This window comes from Hirundo rustica, chromosome 1, assembly GCF_015227805.2.
Source record: "Hirundo rustica isolate bHirRus1 chromosome 1, bHirRus1.pri.v3, whole genome shotgun sequence".
NCBI classification, from domain to species: domain Eukaryota; kingdom Metazoa; phylum Chordata; class Aves; order Passeriformes; family Hirundinidae; genus Hirundo; species Hirundo rustica.
The window spans coordinates 136,197,167-136,216,328 of NC_053450.1; the positions used below are offsets into that span (position 1 = coordinate 136,197,167).

Consider the following 19,162-nt stretch of genomic DNA (forward strand, 5'->3'; position numbering starts at 1 on the left):
AAAAAAAAAAAAAAAATAAAAAAAAAAAAAAAAATTTAGATTTCCATATCCTTTGCGAAGTGAAACTTCACTCTGCTCAGATGTTGGTACACAACAACACAGTAGTTAACTACTCTAAATTAAACAACACTACTGGCATTATAGAATCAGTCTTTTTGTAAGATGACATGTAAAGACGAGCCTGTGACAACAGGCCTGCTGTGTAAGAAAAAGATTGTAATGAAAGCTTCAAAATGCTTTATACTTTAAGACAGGTTCACATCTTCCTCTCATGCTAGCAGAAAAATCTCTATTTCTCTGGGTTTTTTTCTCAGCTTTTGTTAGGAAAAATATTCAATGAAATTAGAGAGGAATCAATTATAACTGTGTTGGGCTATGTATTTTACTTTCCACAGTAACAGCAATGTTCATTTGGTGGCTCTCTGGGCTCCTTCACACTGGTTTCAATTGCTACTTTTCTAAAAATAATAATTTCTGTGCTGATGAATTATTCAAAACAATTTTCTAACCAAAGCACATAATCTCAGTTTCTCATACTTGTAAAGTAATAGTCATAGACTTCTATCTCAGAGAGATGGTGTGAAGATATTTTTCCTGGAAAGTTCCTTCATGAGTTCTCACCTGCAAAATAACCACAGCTAAAAATCTTTAGCACAAGTGTCAATAGTAGCTGTTTAATGTCGATCAGTAGTAGCATATGAATGGCAGAAATTACAGCCTGAAAAAATTGCCATCATTAGTCAGCAATGCATAATGGCATGCTGAAAGATGCTGAAATAGACAGAATACTTCATACTTCCAGTCCAGATATATTAAGGTTTTTTCTTTTAAATCTTGTAACCATTTTCTTTTAAGCTTGTAACCAACCATACAATAGATTATTTGTAAAAGCTGACATATTTCTTTTTTTAACCCAAGCGTATGTTCATACACTTAATAAAATGTAATTACACATATGGCAACACAAACACTGCAATAAAATCCTGTGGGGAAAAAAAATCATAGAAACACAGACTGGTTTGAGTTGGAAAGGACCTTAAAGATCATCTAGTTCCAACCCTCAACCTTTGATCAGGCTGCTCAAAGCCCCATTCAGATGGCACTGAGATTATAAAGGTCACATTTGTTTTACATTTCTATAGCTCTTGGCCTTGCATGTTTAGAGAAACATTCCTCCAACATCACACTCCATGCAATGTGGAATTTTTTTATTGAAATAATTTTTCAAAAAATGTTAATGTAAATCTTCTCAATGCAGCTACTCAGAAAAAAAAAAGTTTCACAAACAAATAAATACTAATAAAGTCTTAAATATAAATTATAGATATAAATATATGTAAACCCCCAAAACTTTGTTTAGTATTTGAAATAAAATGTTAAATATAAATTATAAACATAAATATACATTAGAAAGCAAAACTTTGTTTAGTATTAGAATTTATTGTTCAAATACAAGATAATGTCAATAAAGAATTGTTCAATATCTACTAATGTTTGAGTATTTTCTCTATTTAGTGTTCTTTCAGAAGTAAGTATTCATTCAGCCTAACTTAGGCAGATGTTCTTGAAGAAGATGTTCAAGATGTACTTATCAAAAATCTACCAAGACAGAGACATAGGCCTGTAATGCATCTTTTATTCCTCGAACATCCATTTTTAACTTTGCACTAAAGATACTATATGAATATATTCTGCATTGAATATGTAAAATGTGAAAAGTTATTAGACATTGAAATAATTTCCACTAACTGAACACTTATAATGGTTCAATGTACAATGGGAAGTATTTTATATCATCTTTTTTTTTAATCCCATTTCATTACAGGGACATCCTTGAAACCAGAACCTCTGGGCCCTTCTACCAGTAAGCTCCTGTTTATTTTTACTTACCTAAAGGCTGGTGCATGTAACACCACCACCTTTGTGTAAGAACTGAGAAGAATGCAGAGATTACTCTTCTGTGTTGCAGCATATGAAGTCACAGAAGATGGCTGGATTGTAAAAGGAGACAAACAATATTTTTTCAGCACAGAAAAGACCTCTATGGAGAAAGCCAGAACATTTTGCGAAAACAATCATGGAAATCTTGCTACTATTGGAAATAATAGTGAAAGAAAATTTTTGTGGAAATACGTAAGGGGAAATTTTATGTTATACGCTACATGGCTTATATACCCTTTGTACATATCCTCTGCTTGTGAAGTGCAGAAGAATGTGCTTGTTGCATATTATTACCAGTTTTACCAAATATTACCACTACTAAAATTTTATTGGGATTAGGTTTAAATATTCTATGAGAATAATATTTATTCTACTAAATGAATCTTCACTTTAGGAAAAAAAAAAAAGCACCACATGTAAAAGAATTTGCTGTTTACTAGGATGAGTATATTCTTGTCTATTCTAGTCTGAATGGATTTCTGAGCAAACACATAAGGAGCAATGAACAGGCAGAGTAGGTGTATTCCCAGAGAACCCTCCTTCTGACAGGGTGGTTTTCTCATATCTGAATATCATCTACTAGAACATAGTGTTGCACATAGATGTGAGTCAACTGCCAGCATAGCTTTGATGGTCCTATCTGATGGTCATGTTCTCCAAAACAGCTTTCCAAAGAAAGGCTTAGACTGGTTGAGGTTAGACCATCATTCCAATAATCCTTCATGGATTAGTTTTCCTGTACCATGACCAAAGCACAGCAGGGGAGTGCTGATAACTTAATAGTATGGATGGTACCCTCAAAACCTCTGCCATAATCCTGTTTGGTTTGCTAATACCAAGGTAGCCACACAAACACCTTTCTGAGTCATGCTATTAAATGTCTGCTTTTATTGTGTGAGAAAGAATACGACAGGAGAGCTCAGACAGCTTGAGACACCAGAACTACATAGCTGCTTAAAACTGGGAAAGTATAAAAAAAATTATACTAAATGTTTTTCTCAAGTCTTCTTTGACTTTTTATTTCTTAATTGAGAATAGAACTTTGAAAGATTTGATCATACCAATAATTCAGCCAAAAATAGGAATGCATCAATAAAAATAATAAAGCAAAACTATAAGTTGTTTGGTATCTCAGGTGACTGTGCACAATCATTTAAAAAATATGTATTCGTTTCTTTGTTCCCACAGCACAAAATTTACACCTTTCTTTTTGTATTAGATGACTAATAAATAGTAGAAAACACTAATTAAAAATATATTTTTACATTTAGATCTTAAAAAATGGCAAACTGAACTCATATCTTATAGGATTATTCCAGAATGCTGATCAACAGTTCAGGTAGGTAAATAAGCTACATCAAGATCCATAAAGAGCATTTCTAGGAATATTGTACTGCCAGAGTTCCTTCTGGAGGAACCACTGCAAAGGATTTAAATGCAGATTCAGAGAGTGATAATGCATATTGAAATGTGTACTCTCCCTTGGCTAAACTACCTTGTACAAACACAGGTCTGAATAGAATTTTTGTATGCTATGAATACGTTAAAAATCTGTTAAAAATAAAGGTATTCTTGTCTTTGAATTGATATGCAGGGATTTCATTATCAAAGGTCTTTTACTCCTATTGGAAACTCAATTTATAGACAGACTCAGCCGTAATTTTTTAAAAATATTTTTAGTATGTTAAGGAAGATTTTTCTCAACTGTTTTATGGACATTGTCTTAGCAACCACTACTATTTTTCAGTTGGATGAGTGGAAGCCCAGTGCACTATGCAGCTTGGGCACGGGGTTGAGCCCAACTTTGCAGGAGCTCAAGAAAATTGTGTGGTTTTAAATAAAAAAGATGGTGAGTTAGACAACTACGGTTTTTAAAGTAATTTTATGGCTGCTGCTTTTCTAATATTTGTTTTAAAACCCCTCGTCAATTTTTGCCCACTTTTTACCAGAAATTTTTGAGAAATATGCATTGTAAAGAATAATTGTTATATCTGAGGTTTCTTCAGGGGAAATATTATCCGTAAAAGTGGAGTGTAAGGTACTGATTTTAATGGGGAATGCAATGGCAACTTGATGAGTGATGTTTCATCTGCACAAAGAAAATGTTCAAATCAACAGCAATTATTTTTAAAATAATTCTAACTAGATAATAGTTATTTGAAAATATTTCTTAACAATAGAGAGTATTTCAATTTATAGTAATAGTTTTATAATTTATTTTAATAAATTTTTAATAATAAAAAAATAGTTGGCAAAAGAATAGAACATATATGGAGTTTCACATTCCATAGTGCTTTCACTGATAAAGCAATAGTTTACACTTGCATCTTTCAGTGCAACAAAGCTGTTTGGGAGGGTTCCACTGAGAGGCCATCTCATCCCCCAGTCACAGCAGGACCAAAGGGCCCCTGCATACAGTGACAATGGGAGGTAGAGCTGAGCTAATGCAGGTTATCCCACATTCCCAGGCAGATTGCTTCTGAACCTGAAAGCACTGAAGCCAGTTCACTTTCCCACAAATTTCAATCTTATTCAATGTCTTAGTACCTAAACTTCAATTGATTCCAGGCTTGTGGAATGATGTCAACTGTGGTTTTTCCAATGGCTATATCTGCGAGAGGCACAGAAGTTTTATAAATGCAACCCTGCCTTCAGCAGTACCTTCAACTCCTGGAGGATGTCCTGCTGATTGGATTTTATTTAAAAATAAGGTATGTTACATTCATCTAGGCACGATGATACTACTGCCTAGGAAGGTACTTAAAGATATGCAAGAGCCCTTTTATTTCTCAGACATGTTTTGTCAGTTGCATTGAAAAATGAATCTGTTGGCTAATTACTGCAAAATGGTGGTTTTACAGATTTTTAATTGTTTTCTTGAGAAGCGGTCACCCGAAGCACACTGGGAAAACTGTTACATTGTATCTATGTTTCAAAAAATTGAAGAACCAAGTTAATCTGAAAGCACTGGGCATAGCACAAAATCAGTCATTTGAGATGGAACCAATCAGAAATAAGATATAGTTTTTCCAAACAGGCTTCAATGTAATGCTTGCCTCTTCCCAAAAGGGACAAATTTTATGTGCTTAATAAGCAAGGGTTCTATTTCCTAATAAATACAGTGTTGCTATGAAGGCACCCATGGATATCACACCAGGTGAGTTTATGCCAGGTTGCAGTCGTCAAAGGTATTATTTTCCACAAACCTTGCAAGATAACTCTCATGCCAGACTGTGCTACTGTCATGACACAGAGCAGAAGGTGAGCAGAAAACATGGAGAGGGCACGTGAGGCACACTCATAATTATCAGAACGTTTGAGGGTGGATATGTATTGGTAATTTGATGGCTACACACTTTTTGGGAAATGAGTCATATACTTCCATTAATAAAAGAGCTGTACAATGAAGGCAGCTGAATACACAAGAGATTACTCTGACCACAGACACTAGGTCAAAAACGTTTTCCAGAAAGTTCCAGCAACTCCACGCCTGGGCTGGGCTTTTCCTACAAAGTTAGCACTCTGTCTTTTACTTGTGGTGGTGTATAGCTTCTCAAAATCTCTGAGTTAATTAAAACATTAGATTCTCATCAGACTCCTACCGTGGTTTGTAAATAACTATTTGAGTTTTGTTGTGACTTTCTCAGTCCCTTTCAGGAAGTCAGAGAGCAAATTTAAAACTTGTAAATGGTTTTGACTTGGCTCCACATCTGAGTTAATGCTGAAAAAATATTTTGGGGGTCTGAGTTAGGCTGATTTTTACTTAAGCTAGAGTAATTAATACCTAAATTCATGTCCTGTAACTCTTACAGACTAAACTTATTTTTCCCTAGTGTTACAAATTTTTTGGCACTGGCTATCATGACTGGAGTACTGGAAGAAAAGTTTGCAGGAGCCTTGGAGGAGACTTGGCAAGCATACCTAATGAACAAGTTCAAGGTATAGTGCAACAGCCCCCTAGGTAATAGAGAGCCTTTACTCTGTATAGAGTGGACATTTCCTGCAAAGAAAGCAAGCATCAGTATGTAAATATATGCTTTTTTATAATTTCTATACTAAACATTGGTTATATGGCCATAGCATGAATTGTTTTTAGAACTGAACAATCTGTTTGTGGCATGCTAGTGCTGCTAAGGATTGCTTCCTCATGTTTCATGTGAAGTGTCTTACATTATTTATAGGCAAGATTTAGGATAAAAATTAAAAATCCAGATCTGGCATTTGTAGCTTCAGGCACAGAGAAAAAAAACAATACATGGTCTGTTTTTGCCAGAAATAGAATGGGATATGCTCCATACCTCTGCCTAAATTCTGCAACTTAATTTAGTAGAACGTCAGAGAAAGGCGTATTTTCACCTTGCCCTGGATTCCATTTGCAACTGTACATAGCCACATATTTCCATCACACAAGTGGCTCATCCTGACTGCTGAAATAAGTGAATGCATTAGATATCATGGTGATCAGGCAGGCTTTTTTTTTTTTCTTTCCTCTTTCCAATCTTGCTTCATTGTTCCCAAATACTTTGACTCTTTGAGACTTTTCATGGGCAAGGGCTTGGCATAACCTTGAAATAATGAACTCAGGTAAATTTCTGATCAAGTGTTATTAAATTTTTTTGCAAGACTTTAATGAACAAAATAGTTAAGTATTTGTTTATGAGTTCATGCTTTGACTGATCACCTGACATTTTCTCCTCTGTTGGCTTGTTTTCCTAGCTTTTCTCACCTACCATTTGAAGGATGTTTCAAATGATGTTTGGATTGGCTTGAACGATCTGCTCCATGAGCTCAGCTTTGTTTGGTCTGATGGAAGTGCTGTCTCATATACAAACTGGGATAAAGATTCCCCAAAACTTGTAGAACCTATTTTGTATGACAGTCTGCATCCAGAAGATGGCCTAAATCGGCAACAGGTAAATATTGTGTAGTGTTTACCATCAAGTCTAAATCTGAGGAGCAATACCACTACCAGTAAGCAGCCCACTTCATTGAAGACATTGTCCCATCCTTCTTCATTGGCTGGTCATCTATCTTTACACTGGGACTACACATAACACCTTTCAATGTTTGAGTATTCTAGCTATCTCAGAGCATAAAATGACATTGCTGTAATTTTGTCAAAGTATTCGGCAAAATTGCAGCAATGGACAGATTGAATAGAGATTGGATATATTGAATAAAGCTTTCTTTTTCATAGTAAATTGTTAATTTTTCAGAGAATATAAATGCAACATTAGAATTTTAGAAGTTAACACACAATTATTTTCATGCCTATGAAGGAAAGAGAAGATGCAAGAGGAAAGAGTTCAGCATTTTAACTTCTTCCCTTTTAAAAATTGTAATTGAATTACTAAGGGCCAATAGATGCCAACTACTTTCTAAGCCCATCTCTCCAACTACTTTCTAAACCCTCTCCACTGCTAGCACCTAAATTAAACCTCACAGTGCTGTAAATAAAATAGCATTCTACATAACCTTACCAATACAGACTGATTTGCACACCCTCATTGCCTATTTCTATTTATTTCTATATCTTGCTTTCCAAACTTGCCTTTCACAATATGTCATTCCACTCGCTGTCCATTCTTCTATCATTTTTGCACCCATACCTTTAGAGAAGCCAGGGGTCTGGACAACCAGCTTAATCTACACCTGAGCCAATGCATGTTGCTCTTGCCCATGTAGCCATTGGTCAAGGCATGCAGGAAGACATAAATGACACTGCACAATCCATAGCTCCTCTGCAGCACTAATAACACTAGGAAATGCCAAGCAGGAAAAAAAAAAAAAAAGTGCAAAGGTACTTTTATCCTTCACCTTCAAGACACTAACAGCTCTCTCCTTCAAAGGATCCTTTTCAAAGGCCCAAAGGCTCAACAATTACCCCATGGCATCTTAGCAGAGGAGATTGCAGCTTGTAATAAATTTGACATTTCAGCTTCTTAAGCTGATTTCATGCAGCTGACAGAGAAATTAAAAGAACCAGGGCAGATGAGAGCTCTGCCAAGGACTGGAATCTAGGTGATTTTATCAAGAGTTAGCACTATTTATAGCTGTCTTTGCAAGTGAAATACAAAGCACAAACTCCATTTCATTCTTATTCAAAACCTTACTGATAGTCACTCATTAGTTGGGATAGATAATGTGGAAGAAAGTTTTTGAAAAAAATAATGTCTTTCAAATATTTCTCCTGGAAAATAATTAAATCAACAAGCAGGCTGAGCTGAAGAGTGTACAACAGAGGAGCTGGCCACCACAAGGGAGGTCAGAAAGGACAGAGAAGGATGAATGAAAGGTATTTCTAGAGTTGTAACACACCCTACAACATCAGAACTAAAAAAACAAACCTGAAACTACTCAGTGATAGTACTCTGTTTCATAACTTCTAATATGCATGTGTATTCTTTTCCTTACTTCCAACAGTTTGATTGTGTTTCTCTGAAGAGAAGTCCTGCTGATGACACAGGAAAATGGAATAATGAGGGGTGTTATAACTACAGAGGGTGTATATGCCAGAAGGATAGCGGTGAGTTCTGTATTGTTAATCTTGAGAATTATAACATAAGAATTAAAACAAATTTGCTTGTTTAGCATACTTTATTTCAGTTTAATTTTGGTTTTATTTTGTTTTATTTTGTTTCAGTTTTTAGGTAAAGGATCAGTAAAAGCTAAGGGCCCACCCTGCCTCTTACTTAGCAATGCTTTTGAGAAAACATAGCAGAATATAGGAAAAGAAAATTATTTTATTTTTAAAAGTGTAATTTCACAGATGAAGCCCCAAAACATTTAAATTACATATGTTCATAATGATATATAGGGTAACAAAACTAGTAAGTTTAACACTTATACATATAAACCTCATAGTCATTAAGCTGCAAAGAGTATTTAAAAACAGGCAGGACAGCTGTGTTATTTTTGAATGATGGGGTAAATTTACTCCTGCAATACAAAATACTGTGCATTTACCGATTCAAAATTTTCAGAGGTTGAAAATTTATTTTATCAGAACTGTTGTTTTGGTGTTATATTTAATTATAAGCAGCTAAGAATTAGTTGTTCCATTAGTAATTTTATATTAGGTTGCTCAATTGCTCAAGTCAAATGTGCGACTCCAGATTTAACTGCTCGTGGGGTGGGTTTTTTTCCCTTTTTCCTACAGATCCTGGACTTTTTAAATCACCAGCAACCGTGCTGGACTTTGGTTTTGACCCTTCTAGTGGGTTTAGCTATTCTGTCACCCATTCCAAAATGAATTGGGAGGAAGCACACCAAAAATGCAATAACAATGCCTCAGAACTCGTCAGCATTTTAAACCCATATAGCCAGGCACTGTTGTTCCTACTTGCCAAGGAATATGGAGAGCCTCTGTGGATTGGTCTTAACAGCAATATGGTAAGAACAAATACATTGCATACAAGCAGTCAGGCTGACACAGGACCTGATTTTACTTTGTGCCCTTATCTTGTTGCCCATTGGGATTTCTGCCAGCGTAGTGCTGAAAACAGCATTTCACATAAATGTAGCAGCCATTTGCACTGGAAATCTTCCCCTAAGACTCATAAAGTAGAGATTTCCTTTAACATAAGTATACAACAACATAGTTTAAGTATCTCTGATATAAATTGTAAAATTTTCTACATTTTGAGTTGATTCTAGTCTGAAAGTAATTCCAGGCACAACATACATCCTGGCCTCCTGCCATGTGTTTATGTACCTCAGTGATCAGTGGCAAGGTATCTGAGGTCACACACCTGACACCTGAGAAGGAACAATTTTTATGTGTGTGTTTATGCTCACATATTTTACTTGAGGGGTCTTATTTATGGTAGTAATATCAAACTACAGCTGTGACCAGAACTGGGGTAAATATAGTAAAAGGAGTATGGAGGCTATATCATATGGTGCATATTGACCAATATTTTCTAATTTGATAATGTAATTGGTGTAATTGCTCCCATTAGAAGCTAGAATATTATGGAAAAATAATCCTTTCTGTTTGTGAGATGTCTACATCAGTTGTGTGACAGCAGAGGGTGAACATTTGGATGGTAGGTGTGTTTTGACATGCTACACTCTTCATCATGAATCACAGTCACGATAACTACAACAAAAGCAATGGTGATCAGAGCTGCTTAAGAACACTCCCACACAAACACTCCCATTCTTCATGCAGATGTATGGGTGGTCATACCAACATGATATCTTATCTGACTCCTAGTTTTATGCCTTCTCTCATGCCTCCTTTCTTTTTTCCTCCTTCCATTTCCCAATTATTGGAAAAATGCTCTGAATTAATGTTAGATATTTTTTGGAGGCATTCACATTTGTGGATGACAGACACTGTACATTTTAGTCAGCATTTACAAGCTAAGAAAGGGCACTAGTAAGCAGATGATTCTACAATGGTTTTGTGAGAGTCCTCTTGAGGCTCCTGTATAGTAGCTATGTCACTGTAAACAAAAATGAATTTACCATTTAGTTTTTACTTCCAGACCAATGGCAAGTATCAATGGATCGACAAGTGGAGTTTAGTTTATAGCAAGTGGGCCAGTGGAGAACCAAAGCAGACATTAGCATGTGTCTACCTAGACACTGACGGCACCTGGAAGACAGCTTCTTGTGAGGAAAAATTCTTTTCTGTCTGTAAAAACTCAGATGGTGAGTAACTCCATAAAATGCGTCCTGACTAGAGGCTATATAGTGCAATAAGTCCCTGGAAAAATACTTTGTTAATACACCAATATAAAGGAAGACAGGATCACCTAACTAGTTCTAAATATTGACATGAATTCTTCCAAAAGTTAATTGGTTAATAGAAATTACCAAAAGCCTAAGAACTAAAGGATTGAATATTCACTTTTTAAAATCACTCATTCTATTAGGAAAAGTAGTTCACTTGCTATAAGATCTGTTTTTATCAGGCATTATATGAAATTCTGTATCCAGTCTGGGGTACCAAAGTTTGAAAAGCTTCTCGGTCTAGGGTTTTCAGATGACTGGATAGCAATAATTTAAAGAAAAGATTGGAGTTGGAGAAAAGACTAAGAAACCAAAGACAACGAGAAATTGTATTATAAACACTAAATACTAAAAAGTGAGCCTTATAGGATGGAATTTAATTTTTCTACGTGTCTGATATGAGTTGGAAAGGGAAAACTTAAAGACTTAAATACAGGAAGGAAAACCTTCCAATTTTATCAGTAAAGAAGTATTTAATAAATACTCTGGACAGATCAGTGAATCTCCATCACCACAGACAGGACAAATATCTGTTAAAAACAATAGATCACATTATGTCACCTGTAAGGACAAAGTAAATAACCCCTTGGAAAGCTTTCCAAGCACAAACTTGTATAATTTATATGGAAATCAGTATAAATATGATTTCAAACTTTAGCTATGTTCTTGAATTTTTCAACTTTATGGAAGATCTTCAATCTTTAGCAAATTTAAAATCACATGCCAAATTATGTTCTAAGATGTTTTAATTTGACAAAAATCCCCAGAATTCATATGTATAGTCTCCTTCCACTTTATGATTCTTGAAATCTCATTTGAGAGCTGCTTATTCCTTATCAGGGAAAGAAACAGACTGTAGAAGACTTACAGGAAGAAAAGATAATTAGGCAGAATTTATAATTTACATTCCATCTGCATTTATCTACCCATCCAAAATCTTCCTGTTGTATCAGTCACTATGGAATATATTCAGGATGCAGTTTAATAAAAAATCCTGCAAGCTATGCTTAGTTATACCAACACTTTCAATCACAATCGCAGTTTCTACTGTAAGGTTTTATAAGATTTAGATACTGTCAAATCACACTGATAAATAAATATGAAGGAAAATATTGTCTCAAACAGAAAGTCAGAACCACATTCAAGCTCTTCTTAGAACAAGCTTCATTTCCTCTAAGACTACAAACCTAACAAAGACACTTAGCTTTGTCACGTTAGTATAATGGGAAAAACCTGTTATATAAAATAGCTGAACTCCAAATACTTGATGTCTTATCAGTAATGGCCCCTACTGAACCCCCACAAGTTCCTGGAAAATGCCCTGAATCAAGAGGACACAAATCTTGGATACCTTTCTCTGGTTACTGCTACTACTTTGAGGCCTCCAAGAAAAGAAGTTGGTCTCAAGCTCACGAGGAATGTGCCCGACTAGGTGAGTATTTAGTCTTAGAAAGACTGATGATGTAATTAAACATATAAAATAATGGATAGTATTGCTAAGCAAATCTCAAATTGCTTTAAAAATTCATATTCAATGCTTTTTTGGGTTACTTTTCTGAGCATGCTTTTGCACAATAAACATAACCTTTGTCAGAGATAGCAGCATCTCATATCTCAAGTATCAGGTGAAATAGGAGTACCTCAAAAATATTTAATTCCTACTAGTTTTATGGCAAAAAATAATCCTCTAGGGAAATAAACACTTTTCCAGACCCACTACAGCACAGGCTGCAGGATTGGCTTTCCCTTCCCCAAGCAAAAGGGATTCCACATGCAATGCAATCTGAGAGACACAAAGTTATAGGATAGTTGTGTTAGTTCCAGGGCACAGTTCATTAAGTGGATCTCAGTGGCTGGAAAACAAATGCGATGGAGGAGCTGTTTATCTTTCATGAACCAGTAAAACACACCCAGGCATGCAGTTCCTGCTCCGGAACAGCCCCATGCTGCCCCCATGGAAAGAAGAGCAGTACCTTCATCAGGGAAGGGAAAAGACACTTTGCTCCATGTTTCTGAGAACTTGTGTGATGCAACATATATTTCAATGTGAGTAAGACTAGGAAACATAAATTTCTAATGGCACTTCCTTGTAGATATGAAAACATTGATCTGGAGTGGTTTTGTAGACAGATAAATCACATAATTACTGCAAAGAAAACATTACACTAATATCCAGGATGAAGCATTATAATTGGACACTGCTCCATGTTCTAAATTCCTACACTTTTTTTTTTTTTTTTTTTGGCTGCCTGTTACCCACTGGCCAGGTCAGGAAGGTGGTCATTTCCTTGTGTTCCCAACACAGCTTTGTGCATTTGCAATGTCAGGGCATATGGCAATTATAAATCAACTTCTGGACATCTTCTGGACTGCAGCCTCCATCTGCTGACACATCCTACCTAAGCTGTTATCATCAGGCACTGCCAAAACTGCTGTCCAGACACTGATGACAGACAGAGCTGCAGTGGCAACAGGCATGGTGTTACATCACATGTACCTGTTTCAGCCTAGTTGTACCACAATCTGGGATTTGGTCAGATCTGCCCAAAACGTATTGCAGGAGAGCAATTATTCTTCTCCAGACTAAAGACTAAAAAATCCAGAAAATTTCAGAAAATTCGTATCTTTGTGCAGATTTGCATCCATACAGCAGACAGTCATGCTCAAACAAACATACAAACAAAAAACAAAACAAACCCAAAAACAACAAAAAACCCACCAAAAAAAAAAACCAACAAAAACCATACAGTGAATAAATACCCACAACAAGTCTAGTGACTAATATAGAAGAGTTTGTGTCTTTTATATATTTTTGCATATTTTTATTATTGACTTGAGCTCTAAAAAAATGACCCACTGTGATGTGTTCCTTAATATTTTTTCAGGTGCTGATTTGGTATCAGTAGGAGACTATAGTGAAACAAACTTTCTGGCAGAAACCATTAAGATACTCCATGGAAAATCACTGAACTTTTGGATAGGGCTAAAGAAAGTTGGCAGAGGTAATATCTTCCATCATATGCTACCCTATCAAATGAAATTACGTTATGTGAAAAAGAAATCAATTCTGTCCTCTTGAAAGTACATATACATATATATAAAATTACTCAAAGTTAATTTCAAAGTATGTTTAAATATGTTTAAAATTATACTTGAAACATTTAGCTAGCTATTCTTGTTCTAAATTTTTGTTTTGTCCCTTACAACTCATTCTATTTGTCTAAAACCATGTATTTTATACATATATGTTATTTTTTTAATATTAGAACAGTGGGTATGGATGGATAAATCTGCAATGGATTTTGTCAACTGGGAAGTGGGAGAACCATCAAACAAAAGGCTTAAAAACTGTGGAGAGCTGTGTGCATTGACTGGCTTCTGGAACACCAACATCTGTTCTTTCAAAAAAGGCTACATCTGTAAAAAAGTTAAAAGTAAGTAGTATTTCTAAGATGTTAATGTTAATAATGTCTAGTAATGTATTTTCATTGTACAACACAGAAATGTAAAACACTCTTAAGTTTGTGTGCAAAACCTATTAACTCTAATGGCAGGGTGTGGCTGCCTAAATACTGACAAGCCCCACATGTCTTCTGATTGCGCTCTCAGAAGGCTGCATCTCCCCTGTGTCCTCCAGAACTACCATCAGCCCTGTGCAGCCATCATAAATACCTCAAACCCCTGAGTTTAGGTGAAAGCTAAGTTCAAAAGCAACTCTTCGTCTAATTTCAGCTGAATGTATTCTCAAACAAAATCTTGTTCTGATGAGTGCAGTCCAAATTGTTTTGCAGAAATGCTGGAATTGGTGATTCCTTTCCTAACTGTCCACTGATGTGATGGATTACAGCAATATTATGACAAACATTCTTGTGGCACTCTTTATCTACAGTATGATAGAATCATGGTTAATAAAATACTGCTAGTATCTTGATAGGAAAATTACCATTTGTAAGAAAATGCGTAAGTCTGATTACCAACTGAGATTAAATCAAAGCAGTCTAGAACATGGACATTTTGTTTGGTTAAACTTCATATTTCTGTTCAACTCTGTATTACCTGCTAAGTTCAGGAAGAGCAATTACCAGAGGAACCAAATCTACACGGAATGGTTGTCTCTGACAGAAAGAGCTACAATAATAGGGAAGTCTCTTGAGCTCAAGTAAAATGCTCATGATGCCCTCCTAACACTCAAGACCTCCTTTCAGGAAACACCTTATAATGATTAAGGATCCTGTGGGGAGTTTCTCAGAAACAAATGTATTTGAAAACACTCTATGAAAGATTAGAAATCTGTCTCTACATGATGTTCTGGGTATTACAACTGAGGAAGTCGGATGCTCTTAGGACTAGAGTTTTACACAAGCTTAGCTCCATCTCTCTGGGAGAGTGACTGTCACCAACACTTGAATTCAGGGAGCATTCAGAAACACCGGTATGTAGGAACTTTGAAATGTTGTTTTGTTTTTTTTAAGCACTCAGAATATTTTTTTTTCCTTTCAAAAGCTCCTGAAAACAAAGATATGTCAACAGAAAATACAGGTAAGCATACTTCCTTGTAAGTAGAATAATAAGAGCATGTTAAAATAAAACAGGAATATAATTACATAGTTTCTCAGTATTTGTTTTGAGGGTATTTAAAAATAAAAAGTCCATAAACTTTTACTCTGTATCTCAATATAGGACATAGAGGTTTTCCCAAAGTAAATACTGATTTGCTTTTATGTTCATATTTTTATAATTGGGCTTTGATCAGATTTAATTATATTTTATTATATTTTGTTTGGTGTTCATAAAAAACCGAAAGCATATGTTGAACTGAAATCTACATGCACATTGAATTTTTTTGCATTCTCATTATAGAAGCCTCATTTATTACTAGATTCTGAAATCTTTTAACCTCAAAAGTTTATTCCATTGTATATCCCTACAGAAGAGAAAATGGAGAAAGCACTTTCTGCTGGTATCATTTGGCTGTTCATTCTTCTAGCCCTTTCTATAGCTGGAGCTGGAAGTGTAATTTATTTCTGCTTGAGGAGGAAAAGACAAAATCTGCCAGATATTTCAGCCAGAATGAGTGGATCAGAAGCAACTGTGGATATTCAAGAAAAAGATGCACATCCAGACATGTAGTCTGACCAAATGCCCATGTGATCCAACTACAAAAAACCAGGCTATAAATCTGTGAAATCTTACCCTAGCTTTGTGTTTTCCTACCCAGACAATAGTCTCCTTTCTTCTCAAATACATAGTTCATGGATTTATATAAATACACACATACTTCTTTCAAAATTCCTTCCAAGGGGTTACAGTGTTGTTTAGTCTCGGGAGTGTATATGTGTTTTTCATATAAATGGTCATGGCGGAAAAGTTGGCTCCAGAGGTGATATGGGGAAAGTCTGACAGATATTTACTCTGTGGAAATTACTTTATTTAGCTTAGTGTAGAAATTCTCCATTTTTACAAACAGGACAAATCATTATTCATTACTTTAAATTATTTTTCCCTGTGTGTTACTTCAGTGGTATCTAGATTATGACGGGAATCAAATAATTAACTAGGCTGGAAAAGACCTTTGAGATCGAGTCTAACCTATGAAACACTACTCATTTCAGGTTTTCAGCTTCATAGTTTATGACACTATGTTTTCATTCATGTAAAACCTGCTATGATACCCGCATCTGTGCATTAAGTATTATTTGTTTGCCAAAAAAAGAAAAAAAAAGAGAAAAAAAAAATAGACAGAAAATTTAAGAGGTTCATTTAATTTTACATCCAGTCTGAATTTTTTAATTATGCCATTTCCTATGGCCTTGCACTATTCTAGTATTCTGCAAATACATTTATTTTTCTGCAGTTCAAATTAATAACAAAGATAGAACAGGAGATGACCTTGCCTTTGGGTTTTATTTCAGTAAAGATCCTTCTAGTATGCAGAGCTGCCCTTTTTTAAATCCAAGCATGCATATAAATGGCTGTCGTATAGTGCATTTTGTAATTCTTTGGGGCAGAGATATAAAAATCACTGATGTACATTTTGAAAATACATTATTTCTTTTTTGTTGTGATTTTGTTTGACAATATACTGCCTGGACCCTTCTCAGCTCTCCTTCCATTGTACACAGTAGCAGAGTTTGCCTCAGGGGGCAGTTTATCATTCTGCAGGCTTTAAGACATGCATCACCTCTCCTGAGGAACGGGAACACCTTTCCCCAAGCCACAAGAGGGCATGTGGCACTAACAGGCCTCATTGAAGAAGCATATGGAAGAGCAGGACTAGAGCAGATGAGCTTCAACCAAATGTATATATTGAGGAACAGACTCCTTCTTTGGCCCTTCTGTCAGAATTTCTCACTCACTCACTCCACGTGCTTACCGCCTCTGATTGACAAAAAGATGAGGTCACACTAAAAATCTCTGCAAGGGAAGAAAATACCTGGAATAAGTGGAATAGGTTTCTGCACCAGGATATCTGTGCCTGTGCCTGAGCAGCTTGAGAACACACCTGAATTATCTCTATTATTTACATTTCTTCTAGATATCCATCAAACAATAAAGGCTTCTAACTGAAAATGTTATTGATAGTTACTTAGAATGGAAGTACCCCCTTCCTCTAGGAATACTTATTTCAGATATTTTAACAAGGGCTGTCTTAAAACATGGCTCATCCCTGGTATCATCTCCCCCTGAGTGTTCAGTTTTTCCCAGCGCTTTTCCACTGGATGGACACACATTATTCCACATGTTATTCTACACATTTGGCTAAACTGGTAAAGAACTCTCATCAATCACAGGAATAAAGAATGTATGGCTTTCCCTTTCTTACTTAACCAAGTAATGTCATACCTGGTTAAAAGACAAACCAAACCAAACCACCCAAAAACCCCAAACACAAAACACACATCCACAGGTTATTTAAAATAGAGTTAAAAATTAAGCAAACCCAAATTATATTTTACAATTTATGTAATTTGAACACTTTGTAAAGCCCAGAGATAACAGCCTTCAGATAACAGTTCCTTAAGTTACTATAGTAAGTCCTGTAATACTAAACCCCTTGCAATAAAGAAAGTGATTGCAATTTTCAGGAGGAAATAGGAAATAGCTGGGAGAGCTTTGCACAAAACTGCGCAAATGAGAAAAACAACACCTGCTTCCCACGGAGGTGACTAGAGATAAAATTGTTTCCTGGTATGTACTACAGATATCTGGGAATACACAGTTCTGCTTGCCCTTTGGATGAGTTAGTAAGGCAAGCACTTTTCCTGGTCTATGTTTGTAAACAGTACATGCTGCTGGATTCTACTGTATTTATGCCCAGCTCAGTGAATCTGATAAATTAAAGTTACCTTTCCCAAAAGAAAACAAGGAAACATACAATAGACTATTTTTTTAATGATATTTGTAAGTTAACTATAAAAATTGGGAGGTCATAACAGGAGTATTCTAGTACCCAAATTCAGCACAGCCTGGGGCCTTCAGAGAAGGAGCCTGGCTGGTATCACCACCATTCAGGAAGCATGGAGACCTCAACAGTCAGGCTGCTCTGCATGCCATCTCTAGGTATTATCATATGAAAATATTTTGATATATGTATATTTTTATGTCCAGCTACTCTATAGTTGGACTGAACACCATGACTGAACAAGAACTGGACAGGATCACTGGCTAGACGTGAAGTATGTTGCTGGTCCCCCTGCAAGGCACTGAGAGACCAGAGCCTGATCCAAAATGCCTCCTACAGAACGACAGAGAGCACTGTGGTGAGAACAGCAGTGAAAATAAGTGTGAACAGCAGTGAAAATAAGTGTGTACAGAGTGAGGCAGTGCAGCGGTGCTCACATCTGGGGACAGGGGCTGCGAGCCATAGCCCTGACCAGACCTGCTCACACCTGGCAGCCACTGTCATCATTACCTGCTGTTTGCAGCATGGGGACTACCAGAGGAAGGACACATCCTTCACCCTACAGTCTCTCAAACAACTGTACAGCCACTGTGGAAGAGACCAGTGCATATGAGCACTGACATCTCTGTATTTGCCATTTGGACCTGGCAGTGGATATGACTAAGACATTGCCCACACACCTCACACATTTCTCAGACACAGAAGAGGGCTGGGTTACACTTGGTTAATCTCCACAAAACAAAGAAGGCCCTTACGCCTTTCAATGCTTAATCCCAAATCCCAGCTCAAATAAGTTGTTTGCATGTTTCTTTTCTTTCCAAAAAGTCCTGTATACTTAAAATCACTGTCCTGTCAGTCCAGTGCTTGGAATAAGAAAAAAGAAAGTGCCTATTGCAAATGCTGCTGTTTAAATTAGATTCAGAGTGGAGAAAACACCTCAGCACTGATGTGTTTCATACTAATGTGTGTGATGTGGGATTTTTCTTCTCATTTTCATAAATAAATGGTGCCTGATTTTCCTTGGTTTTAATTATTAGCACTTTCAGTGACAACATAATCTCTTTCATACAGCTATCCAAG

The 19,162-nt window shown here is 36.0% G+C and overlaps 1 protein-coding gene across 1 annotated transcript in view; it reads left to right on the forward strand.

Annotated features, from left to right (window-relative positions):
* The window catches only part of LOC120750528 (macrophage mannose receptor 1-like), a 34,717-nt gene extending 17,467 nt beyond the window's left edge, over positions 1 to 17,250 (forward strand). Inside the window, 16 exon segments of the mRNA XM_040059345.1 lie at positions 1,826 to 1,864; positions 1,970 to 2,133; positions 3,213 to 3,280; positions 3,689 to 3,734; positions 3,736 to 3,790; positions 4,510 to 4,652; positions 5,775 to 5,880; positions 6,658 to 6,854; positions 8,365 to 8,467; positions 9,101 to 9,333; positions 10,434 to 10,599; positions 11,960 to 12,112; positions 13,566 to 13,682; positions 13,947 to 14,114; positions 15,184 to 15,219; positions 15,611 to 17,250. Coding sequence (XP_039915279.1) covers positions 1,826 to 1,864; positions 1,970 to 2,133; positions 3,213 to 3,280; positions 3,689 to 3,734; positions 3,736 to 3,790; positions 4,510 to 4,652; positions 5,775 to 5,880; positions 6,658 to 6,854; positions 8,365 to 8,467; positions 9,101 to 9,333; positions 10,434 to 10,599; positions 11,960 to 12,112; positions 13,566 to 13,682; positions 13,947 to 14,114; positions 15,184 to 15,219; positions 15,611 to 15,810 — 1,994 coding nt within the window. The 3' untranslated portion in view covers positions 15,811 to 17,250.
* The last annotated feature ends 1,912 nt before the right edge of the window (positions 17,251 to 19,162 follow it).